Raw genomic sequence first — 13453 nt, 5'->3', positions numbered from 1 at the left:
AAAAGAGCTTCCTCTAGAAGAATGGAAACAGATAGATGTTGCAATATGTCGCCAACTTGTTTATTCCATGCCAGAAGACTTGGTGCTGTCCTTGAAAATCACAGTGGTCATACAAATTACTAGATGTAGTAGTTTTTGTTGTTGGGTGGATTCATTTGTGCTTCAACCAAATTTTGCAAAACTGAAGATTTTTGATCAAAGTTGAATTATTAATAAGGATGCACGATATATTGACATCAATATCGGTATCGGCCGATGTTAGTCATTTTTTAACATATCGGTATCGGTCTGATAAATAAAACCGGGCCGATATTAACAACCGATATTTGTTCCATCGTGTTTCCATTTGTGCATCTGTTTCTGAGGGTGAGGGGGGTGATGTGTTTTTGTTTAGTCATGTGACAGTGATTGTAATCATCTCAGAAGTGTAAATGTGTGTGGTGTGTACATAATAACATACATCCAGCTTTAATGGTTTTCATTTTATACAAATTCTGCTGATTTTAGAAGCATTAATGTCAGTTTATCAGCATCGGCAAATATTATCGGCCTTAACGGTGATATTAATATCTGTATCGGCCCCAAAAGTTTAGATTGGTGCCTCACTAATTATTCACCTTAATTTCATGCTATGGAGTTAAACAAGTGTTCAATAAAACCAGCCTTGTGAAAATTCAGGAAATTGTTCTTTTGTTCCTTGAACTCCTGATTAAAGTCATATTTTTTAATGGGGGTGAACTCATTTATGCGTAGCACTGTATCCGCTTAGAAAGTGACCAGCTGCAGCCTTATTTCTCTTGGCGACATTAACAAACTGCACCCTCCTTCCTTCAGGCAGAAAGCTGAGCGGCACTTTAAAAGTTAAATGAGTCCTGCTAATATTTGTCGCTGCATCTTTACTTTTTGTGTAGGCTTTGCTTGGAGGCGAGGGACCCCTACTGTGGTTGGGATTTCAGGCAGCGCACATGCACCACGCTGGAGGAAAGCTCCAACATGAGCCAGTGGAAGCAGAACATCACCATCTGTCCAGTAAGCATGACATCATCACTGCAGAACAGACACTACAGCTCCTCTGAGTTTACAGGAATAATAAACTGGTCCTCGTGTGTTAGACGCATGATGTTGTTGTCTGGATTGCGAGGGTTTCTTTTTCCTTCTTTTCATTTTTAAAGCGCTCAAATTATTTTCTTTTTCTCATTGATTTATTTATGCATTAATTCATTAGTTCATCAGGTCCTCATCAACATCTACACTGATAAGCCGACCTTCCGATGAGTGTTCTTCATGAGGAGATTTAGGTGTTTAGACTGGGTGTTTTATGCGACAGTTTCACCAGTTTCAACCACATTTCTATGACCTGACATCAATCTGATTTTCATCATCTGTAACAAGTGATTGCTCCTATATCCATACATAGTTTACTAAGACCATTCCTGTAAGTACTGCTGCGCAGCATGGGCGATCGGTTGTTTTTATCTGCTGCTCTGAGGCTCTGGATCGCCCGCCCAGACCACCTGAGGCCCCCACAACGAAACCTTGAAACAAATTTTTTTTTCAGAAAATCTTTTTGCTTAATGGATTTAATAAGCTCTCCTTTCACTTACTTTTAATGATATATTAACCTTTATTACCTTTAATAACCTTTATTTTTATACTGTTTATCTGTAGCACTTTGAGATTTTTTAATTATAAAGTACACAAAAAGTATTATTATTATAATTATTATTATTATTATTGATGCATTCATTGGTTTTGCACTTACATCCCACTCCTGCATCCTGCACTAGCCCCATCTGCAGCAGCAGCTTCACACAAAGCACAAGCAGAAGGTTATTGATACACAGTCACAGTGACATTCGATTTGCTGTCCAGCTTCGTAACCAGACCATCAACGGTGTGTTTGGACCCTGGTCACCATGGCAACCCTGCAACAACGAAGACCCTCTGGATGGTGTGAGCTCTTGCTTGTGCCGCTCCAGGTCCTGTGACAGTCCGGCCCCGCGGTGTGGAGGAAAAACCTGTGAAGGCCCCATGATTGAAGTGTCTAACTGTTCAAGGTGGGATGTGGTAGAATGGTATTTATTATGTTAAATGATATGAATTTAGATTTTTAGGAGCTGATTTCACAAAAATTATTGTTAAAATAGATTTTTGTTATGAAGAAACCCAAAAATATCCTCAGATTATTCTGAAAAAAGTCCTAATAAAATCCCTCTTACTGAGATCTTACCTCTTTAAACTTTCAGACATTATTAAATTAATTCTATACGAGTCTATAGTAGTACATAATAGTGCACAGAACACATATAGCATTACTGAAAATAGAGTCACACATATTGATCTAGTTTGAGGTCTGAGCTTGTTTCCCAGCAACTAGATGGACCCATCAAAGGATGACATGTTAGGCTTTCATGAATTAGGCAAGTCGATAACCTTAATAAAGACAACCTGATGACCCAGCCGGGCGGTATTTGTGCTTTAAAGTTTGTTTTAGGATCAGGACTTCCTGACTTTTACTTCATTTTTGTTTCAGCTTTGTTCAAAGTGACTGAAGAATTCACCTCAGGGAGCAATTTATGCTCTGAGTTCACAGAGGAGCGATAGTGAAAGAGGGGAATCTAACTAGAAAACTAAGGTGGCATCAGGTTAGTCATAGTGACATTTGCCATTTCCTGTGTCTTCAGGGGGATGAGCCAATCAGGAAACAAAGACACAGAGTTTAAGCACCTTCACTCTCCAGGATAGCTATGCCAGATTTAATCCTTGGTGTTACAATTGAATTGTGCTTTTGTAGAAAGTGGCAATTAAATCATGAGGAGAGCAGTGCAGGAACAAAGCACTTAAGCAAATTGAATGAATGTTTCCCCGTCACAGAGAGCTCTCTTTGTGTCTTTTCATTTCTTCATTCAGAAGTTCAGAATTAGAGGACTAATTGGATGGCTTCAACTAAAAGGCTTCATCTCTGGCTCTTTTTTGAAGAATGCTAAATAACTGATGAATAATTCAGATTCTGAACAACTGTGACATCCGTTTGTTACCATAGAAATGGTGGCTGGACACCCTGGTCGTCCTGGGGACAGTGCAGCACAACATGTGGGACAGGCTTTGAGCTGCGTCAGCGTTCCTGTAACAACCCGTCGCCTCGACACGGGGGCCGTGTGTGTGTGGGGCCGAGCAGGGACGAACGGTGAGAGCCAACACACACACAAACCAGACTCATGATCCAATCTACTGGGAAAAGATGAGCTTTAAAAGAGGATTATTTTGAAATGGATTGTTAAGGGACTTGTGATCTAGATTTCCCTTCTGTTTGTTTTGCAACTTGTTTTAGATTTCTGGTCCAACATTTTATACACCAACACCAACACACCAACAGTTTTCGAGGGTAACTAAGTAGCATTTCTGTCTCACTCAGCTCCAATTAACTTTCCCAACATCTCATCAGATTCTGCAACGAGGGCGTATCATGTCCTCAACCTATCTTCTGGACCCCATGGGGCTCATGGACAAAGTGTAGCACAGAGTGTGGCGGAGGCGTCCACTCCAGGATCCGAAACTGTGAGAACGGCAACACATGTCCAGGATGTGCACTGGTAGGACACACACACACACACACACACACACACACACACATGCATGCATGCACGCACACACCACTTTGACAGGGAAAGTGCAGCTGAGATAAATTATTGTCCCAGTCCGTCCCTGACACTCACCCAGAGCCAGTGGAGCTCAATGAACAGAGGGGTGACGTGTGCTCTTTTTGGCTGATTGAAGACCAGACGCGCCACTGCGTTCTGGACCATTTGAAGAGGTCTCACAGTACAGCCTGGAAGACCAGTTAGAAGGGCATTGCAGTAATCGAGGAGGGAGATGACAGTAGATTGCACCAGGAGCTGGGTGGTATGTTGTGTTAGGTATGGTCTGATCTTTCATAGACTAGATAAAACAGAAAACACTTCCGAACTCCCCACTGGCTACTCTGTGAGACCGGGTGTTAGTGTTTACAGTCCAGAGGAGGAGGGATCTGGATTTAGCACTACTGTGGTGGGGAGGAGTGGGGCATGATGAAGGAAACTGACCCCATCTAGCCATTTGCAACAGCTTAACAGAGCTGAAGAGAAGCTGCACTTCAAACAGGAGAAAACATGTGAAAGCTTCCACTTTGGGGGTGTTATACATGAGGAAATAACAATATAATGATGTCAAATGCTCTAAAATGTGAATTTTGCATGATATGCTGTAAAACGTTTAAATCATGATGATCACATTTTGGTTCAGGAGTACAAAGCCTGCAACCTGGAAGCGTGTCCAGAGGTGAAGAGGAACACACCCTGGACCCCCTGGATGCCTGTTAACGTAACACAGGGTGGCGCTCGTCAAGAGCAGAGGATGCGATATATGTGCCGGGCCCATCTGCCGGATCCCCATGAGCTGCAGATCGGACGGAGGAAAGTGGAGACGCGTTTCTGTCCAAATGATGGGACCGTGGTCTGTGAGACGGATAGTAAGTACAGCTGCTGACAGATGAACTTTTATTGTAGTTTTGTTTGTATCATACTATTCAGAATGTAACAGGTGAATATTTATATATTAAGCTTTAAATCATAATTAAAACATACTTTAACATAGGTATTTAAATTAATATTTATTATTTATTTGATGTAGAAATATAAATTTAAACCTGACAATTAGAAACTAAATATTTAGCTGACAGTAGCCTAACAAAATAAAAGCATGGTGAAGAAATATTTTTTATATTACCTAACTATGGTAATATGGTGGATTTTAATTCAAATACAAATCAATCTTTAATGAAAATTTAAATTAGCAGAGAGGACCCCGACAGAAAGATTGATAAAGGATTTCTGATTAACTTTATTAAATCGTACCATTAACAGAACTTAGCCTTATTTAGTGTATCCCTCTTTTATTGAGGTCATAAATATTTATGTCGCTGCTGTCTGAAGCTAATTGTTTATATTACAACAATCAGGCTACATGACAGAAGACACATACTTTTTCAAAATTCATATGTCACCTTCCATTTAAACTTTATTTAAAATGTGTATCTTCACCATTATTATTTAGATTTATCTGTAAAGGTTCAACCCTTTAATAGATGAAAATGTTGCTGTTAGAATTCAATATATGGTCAAACTAAAGGTTTTTGTCACGTTTCTAACGCTGGCTGCAAATCCAAGACGAACACCTGGTCGGTTTCAAATCCAGACCATTCTTCAGCTCAGGTATGGATCATGGTGATAGACGTATTAAGAAACAACATTCTACGGTATTGGAATTGACAAGTAAGGTCATTACTGCAGCCACTCAGCATCACCAGAACGCAGCGAGAGAGTTTGTGTTCATCCAGTCACGACCGACGTGAAGCTCGCCGTGTTTCACATTAATAACCTTTAGTGGAGCTGTTGTAGGAAAGTAGCTGGACTGGATGCCTCAGTCTAAATATTGGATTGTATTTTGTTGCAGATGCGATCAGTGGTGCATTGCCTGCCACTCTACAATTCATTGACTTTTCTATATTTCTTTTCACCAAGTAGATGATAACATCAGCTTCATGAATTCATGATATCTTTCTTTGGGCTCTCTGAGGCCTTTAATTGTGCAGAAATCAAAGACTTATGCGAAGCTTTGCAATAACCCTCAGGAGTTTTTAGAAATGAGGAGAGTAAATGGTGTTAATGTCTAAGATGATTAGTGTTCAAACAGCTCAATGCTTTCTGGGTTTCTGGTATAGAAATAGGCCGACCTTTACCAGATGATTTACCTTGACTCTCAGTGTAGACTAGCATTTTTGACCAACGTGGATGTGGTATTGACTTGTTGAGGTGGTTTATTTAATTTGGCAAAATTAAAAATAAGTTGGAGTTTGAGTTACACTTCACATGACTGAGAATCTTCACCAGCATACAAACAAAAGGAATACAGTAAATGTTCGGATGTTAAATCTCAATAAAAAACAATACTCTACTTTTAAATAGTGATTCATTTTCACAACATAAAATATCGCAATCTGAGATAATTCTGACAGAAAACAAATCACCCAGATTTTCCCACAGCTTCTATTTAAAGGGACATTATGGAAGTTTGACAGCCAAAACATGTATAGAAATAATAAATGTCTTCTTCATACATTCTCCTGCAATGCCCTGGTCCTGTAGAATGAGCCCTGGCATTTTTACTGTGATTGCCTGTTTTTCTGTAAAATCACAGAAAAAGAGAGCTGCTCGGGTCGAGCAGGCTGCTTCATGCGCGTTCACGCTCAGGCATAGCCCGTAGCATTTGCTATCAGTAGCTTTAGCAGCAGAGAGAGGTAGTGCCACTTTGTCGCTGTTCCTAACGCCTAGTGACAAACCTAGCTACATTTCTGAGGACCCTTAGCTACTTTCTGTAGAACTTTCTTCTAGATATTTCCTGCAAATTAGCAACAAAATAGCCATTTTCACTCTGAAACGTTCTTTGGTTTGACGTTACTGTGAATGTTACTAGAGTGTAGCTCACCTTGTAAAGCCTGATTCATGCTTCTCCATCAGCTCCGCAAGGGACAGACATGCACGGATTGACGGAAGCGTTTTGCTCTCATACTTCTCCGTCTCCTGGAGAGTGTTGCAAAGCAATTGCCCGGCAGGACAACAGAGGGTGTAGCGCTGTTCTGTGGTATCCTGTCATGTATCGGTCCAAGATAGTGTGTTTATATTGTGTTTTTTGTGTATATAAGAGACTTTTAACACGGACATATTTGTCTCTCATTCTCTCACCGCTTCATGCGCTCCCTACCTCTAAACCCACGTTTCCTGTCATTTCCGTCCACAAATAAAACGCTTGTTGCGCATCTTTTCACTCATCCAGTCACGGGGGAACTAAACGTTCATGTTTTAGAGTTTTTTCGCGAGGTATTCTTCAAGCTTCTCCGTGTCTGCCGCTAGTTATCCTCGGCTCTCTTTGCAATGGCGGCGCTGTAAACAACAGCGGCGTCCTGACCAATCACAAGCTTGCGTAATCCATCTCGTTCGACGAATGTTTAAAAAAGTGGGCTCGACTCCGTACGTACTTGCGTGCCTGCCGGAGCCCTACGCAAGGACGGATAATGGTGTTGCGTGTCTCCGCACTGACGCAGACGGAGAAGCATAAATCAGGCTTTAGATGTCTGACTCCCATGCAGAAGACGATGGAGGATGGAGACGAGTGCCATTCAGGAAGCAGAAGTCAAGTTAGTGTCTGAAAACACAGACGTTAGTGAGTCAGTAGCTCGATAAATGGCTCTGGAAAAGAGTACTCTGACTAAATAATGCTGTAGTTAAGCATTCTGTGTACATCATTGTATAAGTATCACAGGAACTGATGACCTGCAGAAGCATCATGTGGTACGTTGAATTTCTCCTCAGCTGCTAAATGCATCTGGTACGTCCTGAACATCTCCTGAGATGACTTTGGTCTGACAAATTACCATAAACACCAGCCAGTGTGTAATTGCAGCTGGTGATTTTAATCCAGCAGACCTCAGGGCGGTTTGGCCTTACCTCCATCAGCATGCTATCATCCTCTGTCTGTTGGAGCGTTTCACTCCTGAGTCTCCTCCTTGCGTCATCTCAGCACCAGGGAAGTGACTACGTATGCTGGTTTCAGGTCTTCGTCTGAGCTCACATAGACTTCTGTTGGATCAGTGTGTACTATTTTCACTTAATAACGGGACTGAAGGATCTTTTTGTGTGTCGCTGACACAAAACATTGTAGAGTGAGAGAATGCAAATGTCTGACAGACAAACCCTTCTGCTGCTCACGGTTCATGGACCTTTATTAGCACATTTTTTTTAGTTTTCATACCGCAATATTTTATTTATTTGTTTGTTTATTAAGATTGTGCTCCTGAGTCCATCTGTCTCACGGGGGAACTCCCTGCAGGAACCCTTGTGAAACACTTGCAGCAGCTTTAACATTTCTTTTAAACCTGGTTTTGTTATACTTCTTATACAGATAATGCAGATTTTTACAGAAGTTCTTAATTACTGCTGATATTTATAAAAGAAAGATAATGCAGTTAAAAAAAGAAATTCGATCCCCCCAAATTTTGTGTTACTTTTGTAAATGTGCTTTCATTTGGAATGGTAGTGCCTATTTGTTTGTTAACACTATTTACTCGTTAAACTCTGCAGAGAAAAACTACATCAAGGATAAACCACTTAACGCAGCTGAAACAATTATTAATATTCCCTCTAAACCACTGTTAAACCGGTTTTTAAAGGGACTTCACAGACTTTTGAATTTTTATGCTCGCGATTGCCCCCTCAGGCCAAAAGTGTAACGGCAGCTTCAATAGTAGGCTCGTGCACGAGGCGCGCTTGCTGTACGTGCACACTCCTTAACGAAAATAACAGCTGAGACAGTCCCGTGTGTGTGTGTGTGGGGGGGGGGGGGGGGGGGGCGGACAGAGGACAGGAGAACGCGCAGCTAATTAGTTAAATAATTTGGTTCTGTACCTTTCTCTTCAGCACAGCCGACAAAGGTTTATGATGGGTCAGTCCTCCTGCATGCTCAGATCATTCCCTTCCCTTGCTTGAAAAATTGTTCCAAAATGAAAGTTGAACCCACATCATTTTTATCTGTGAATTCAATGCCGTTCGGCGAATCTTAAATAAAAATGTGGGCATCTTACTGTAAAAAAATATACCATTAATGTAAAAAAGAAACTCTAAATGAACTATGTTCACACCCAGAATCAAACCCAGGTCTTCTGCATGAGAGTCAGACATCTTACAAGGTGAGCTACACTCTAGTAACATTTACTGCATCTTTAACTTTTATATCCTTGATGACACCAGAAACAACGTCAAACCAAAAAACGGTTCGGAGCGAAAATGGCTATTTTGTTGCTAATTTGCAGGAAATATCTAGAGGAAAGTAGCTAAGGGTCCTCAGAAATGTAGCTAGGTTCATCACTAGGCGTTAGGAACAGCGACAAAGTCACTGAGTTGGCACTGCCTCTCTCTCTGCTGCTAAAGCTACGGATAGCAAATGCTACAGGCTATGCCTGAGCGTGAACACGCATGAAGCAGCCTGCTCGACCCGAGCATCTCTCTTTTTCTGTGATTTTACAGAAAAACAGGCAATCACAGTAAAAATGCCAGGGCTCATTCTACAGGACCAGGGCATTGCAGGAGAATGTATGAAGAAGAAATGTATTATTTCTCTACATGTTTTTGGCTGTCAAACTTCCATAATGCACCTTTTATTAGTCACTAACGAAGTTTCAGCATGCTGTAACTCTAACGTGCGTTCCCAGTACTTCCCGGTTCACCAGGATGATGAGAAATACTCACTGCTGTATCTGGGTAGTGAGAGGGAAGCAGCATAGGATTCCTCCCTGTAGAAGCGTGAAATGTTGAAAAGGCCCCTCTGTTGGACCTGTTAGCTCCCCTACATTCTGTTAGTGGTTGGGTCACAGTCCAGTACCCCACACACACACACACACACACACACACACACACTCCACTGGTGGCTTTCTCACACACCTCTCTTCTAAATCGATTACTTGTCTCCCCCTGTCAGCCTCCTGGGGGTCTGCATTGACTCCAGCAGACCGATGAAGCGTTGGCAGCAGGCATACATATGATACAGAGTCTGCGAGGAAAGATGGAGAAATAAGCCTGCTGACAGTCACGTACACTCTACATGATTTGTGTCGTTCTTCAAACTATCTAGACTCTGTATATGACAGCAATGCAACCTCTCTGTCTTCATTTCTGAACTGGGTTTCTTTCTCTCTGTAGGCCTTGTGGAGGAACTTCTGAAAACACCGGTGGTAAGAATGGCTGGAGCAAGCTGGTCGTCATGGGAAACCTGGTCGAGCTGTTCTCAGAGTTGTGCCAAAGGCTACCGGACCCGTCGACGTAGCTGTGCCGGACCGGAGGGGAAGAGCGCCCCTGTGGCATGTCGCGGCTCTCCTGTGGAGTACCAGGACTGTAACGTTCAGGCATGTCCTGGTGAGTGGAGACACACCTGAACCCAACTCAGTGGCTTCCCTTAAGGCTCTTAGAATCCAACAAGTTTAGGATGGATCCTTTCTCTTTAAGGAGCTTGTTTCTCATCAGGGATGCATGTTTGTTTTAAGGAATGTGAGTCTTTACCAGAAAGGAGGGTGGACCCATGAATCAGGGCTTCATGTGCAGTAATGAAGGTGTCGCTTTGGTCTGCTGTAGTCAAAAAGAACCCTAAAACTCCATATTTACTTCTCAGTCTACATTCCAATGCTCATCTGTGGTCACAAGCTTTGTATCAGGACCACAACAACAAATTCCCAGATAATGGCAGCTTAGACAAGTCTCCTCTGTAGGAGGGTGACCTCAGGTTGACAGCTGAGATGGATCAGACTAGCTACCCTCTAGAGCAGCGGTTCCCAAACTTATTTAGCCGCGCACCCCCTTCTATGTCCCGACCATGTCAACGCACCCCGCAGCCCCCACATCAGGGCATGGACATATATATATATATATATATATATATATATATATATATATATATATATATATATATATATATATATATATATATCAGACGTCAAGCTAAACAGTCACTCGACAGGCAGGGTTAAAAAAATATGATTGACCTTTTTCCCCATCACTTTCATTTTTTAAATAGTAATTAATAAACATTCGATACCATTACAATTTCCTTTGATTTAATTTTAAATAAATATTTAGAGTGCCCAGGTAGCACATAAACAATGCAATTTAATGTTTTTCTTAAAGTAGGAACGTTTAACCTGCGGCCAGAGCTCTCTCCTTCCTTCTGCTCTGCGTAAACCTGAACTGGCCACCTACTTGTGCGTAATCAAATGTCTATAGGGGGAAAAGATGGAAAAGCTATAGCCATGAGGTTCACTTTTGCCTCAGACCGACTTATTGCTGTTTTATGGTGTGGCTGAATCTGCGATCCGCTGCCACGCGGACTGGAATAACAAATGCTGCAGTAACATGAGTTGTAGTCAAGTTCGGAGTCACTGGCTGGAGCGGACTTGAACTTCATACGTCATCCCAAAATAGAAGCTAATATCTTAATTTGACCTTGACTGAAAAATGTTGTTATAAAACCTCTTAAAAGTTTATTTTATCACAGAGGAGGAAGCGCTCATTTCTGCCTTCAGTCTGTGCTTATTGAATCTGTGTTTGTGTTTGTGTGTGTGTGTGTGTGTGTGTGTGTGTGTGTGTGTGTGTGTGTGTGTGTGTGTGTGTGTGTGTGTGTGTGTGTGTGTGTGTGTGTGTGTGTGTGTGTGTGTGTGTGTGTGTGTGTGTGTGTGCGCGCACAGCACAGCTCCATGAGCCGCTCCAGTCACCTCGTCTCGTTATTGGTGCTATTTAATCCAATGCTGTAAAATTACTTCTGCCCAGCCCAGATGTGCTCACATGTGCACCCGTGAGCCGTGGTTCCGCTGGAACGTGTCTGACCTCTGACAGAAGCACTCTGAACTTCAGATGTTCAGCGCGCTGTTAATAGCCTGACACGTTTAGAATGCTGTCCCACAGTCAGTGTGCTAATATAATAATATAATAATGCTAAAATGCTCAGATGGGAATCATTTCTTGATTTATTTTGTTACATCCACATTGTTCTGTGTGTGAGGTTTACATGTCAGAACACCTGCATGAGACAGGGTGTTAATTACAATCTGCCAGAATGACTCACCACCTTCAGATTTCTCCAACACCGATAAAAATGATCAAATACGGAACATATCTTGCTATTGACAGCGTGTGCAGGCCAGAACGCTGAAGCTCGGCGCATCATTATTATGAAGCTAGGGCACATGCGGAGGACACACACACAAGCAAAATATATTTGTTTTCAATTGCATTTATTGTGCCCACTTACTTTTTCTTAGGCCCACCCACAAATTAGTTTCTGGCTACGCTAATGGTGACATATGACAGACTTCTCTGAGCTCCGCAGCCATTAAACTTTTCACCTCGCGCACCGCCTAGCGGCAGCTCTCGCACCCCTGAGGTGCGCGCACCACACTTAGGGAATCCCTGCTCTAGAGGTTTCTCAGGGAAACATCCCTCTGGAAGGAGGTCCTGGGACGGATGTCTTCTCTAACCTGGGAATTCTATGGGATTGATCAAAAGTGCTAATACATGGATGAGTTAGTGGAGGACTGACCTCATCCCAATACAATACCCAAGGTAGAACAAGGACATCTTGGCTTATGAATGCACTCCTGTGGATGGGCCAGTTCAGAGTAGATGTTAATTTTCATCTAAAGCAAATGTCCCAATAGTTTGGGCTCTATGCTGTATGTTGTCGTTGTCGTTGCCGTCTTCCTCTTCCTCCGCTTATCCGGGTCCGGGTCGCGGGGGCAGCATCCCAACTAGGGAGCTCCAGACCGTCCTCTCCCCGGCCACCTCCACCAGCTCCTCCGGCAGGACCCCAAGGTGTTACCAGACCAGATTGGAGATGTAACCTCTCCAACGTGTCCTGGGTCGACCCGGGGGCCTCCAGCCAGCAGGACATGCCCGAAACACCTCCCCAGGGAGGCGTCCAGGAGGCATCCTGACCAGATTTCCAAACCACCTCAACTGACTCCTTTCGATCCGGAGGAGCAGCGGTTCTACTCCGAGTCCCTCCCGAATGTCCGAGCTCCTCACCCTATCTCTAAGGCTGAGCCCGGCCACCCTACGGAGGAAACTCATTTCAGTCGCTTGTATCCGCGATCTCGTTCTTTCGGTCATTACCCAAAGCTCATGACCATAGGTGAGGATTGGGACGTAGATCGACCGGTAAATCGAGAGCCTGGCTTTCTGGCTCAGCTCCCTCTTCACCACGACAGATCGGCTCAACGTCCGCATCACTGCAGACGCCGAACCAATCCGCCTGTCGATCTACGCTGTATGGTGAAATGATTATCTCGGTTATAATGGAAATATTGGAATTTCGCCATTTATTATCCACCTCTTATTCCATTTCCTCGGTGATTTAGCATGTAGGATAAAATTAGGTTTGATCTGCCAAAGAAACGAAACGTAAACCGGCGTGCAGGCGGCGGCTCAGTTCTAACCTCCTCTGATTCATAAAGAAAAGATCAGATGAGGAGACAGAGTGAGGTCAGGGACAGCAGGAGAGGACTGGTGAGTGGACCGTTATCTTCATCTGCTAATGGTTACCAACAGCTGCCACGCTGCACAAGGAACATATTCAGTTATCTATTTCAGTCATGATCAAAGCATTTTCATCTGACTAGATCTCACACACACACACACACACACACACACACACACACACACTGATAGTTTATGAAATGATCTAACTCAAGTGGTGTGTCTGAATGTCAGCCGATGGATGCCGACTGAGGACGACCCAGATGGGAGGCCTTGTGTTCGTCTCAGCAGGAAGTAGCTAATAAGGGAGGGGCTCTGAGGAGCCAATCAGGGAGTCAAAGCTA

General features: G+C 43.0%; 1 protein-coding gene across 4 annotated transcripts in view; it reads left to right on the top strand.

Moving 5' to 3' along the window:
* Positions 1-13453, top strand: part of sema5ba (sema domain, seven thrombospondin repeats (type 1 and type 1-like), transmembrane domain (TM) and short cytoplasmic domain, (semaphorin) 5Ba) — a 266236-nt gene that overhangs the window by 235339 nt on the left and 17444 nt on the right. For all 4 annotated transcript variants that reach the window (XM_054746665.2, XM_015965908.3, XM_015965907.3 and 1 more), the window contains 6 exons: positions 912-1029; positions 1873-2057; positions 3044-3187; positions 3446-3593; positions 4282-4507; positions 9789-10001. In XM_054746665.2, coding sequence (XP_054602640.1) covers positions 912-1029; positions 1873-2057; positions 3044-3187; positions 3446-3593; positions 4282-4507; positions 9789-10001 — 1034 coding nt within the window. The remainder of the gene's footprint in view (positions 1-911; positions 1030-1872; positions 2058-3043; positions 3188-3445; positions 3594-4281; positions 4508-9788; positions 10002-13453) is intronic.

Source organism: Nothobranchius furzeri, chromosome 14 (genome assembly GCF_043380555.1).
Source record: "Nothobranchius furzeri strain GRZ-AD chromosome 14, NfurGRZ-RIMD1, whole genome shotgun sequence".
Taxonomy (NCBI): domain Eukaryota; kingdom Metazoa; phylum Chordata; class Actinopteri; order Cyprinodontiformes; family Nothobranchiidae; genus Nothobranchius; species Nothobranchius furzeri.
Note: the sequence above shows the minus strand (reverse complement) of the source record. Positions and strands in the feature narration are given on the sequence as shown.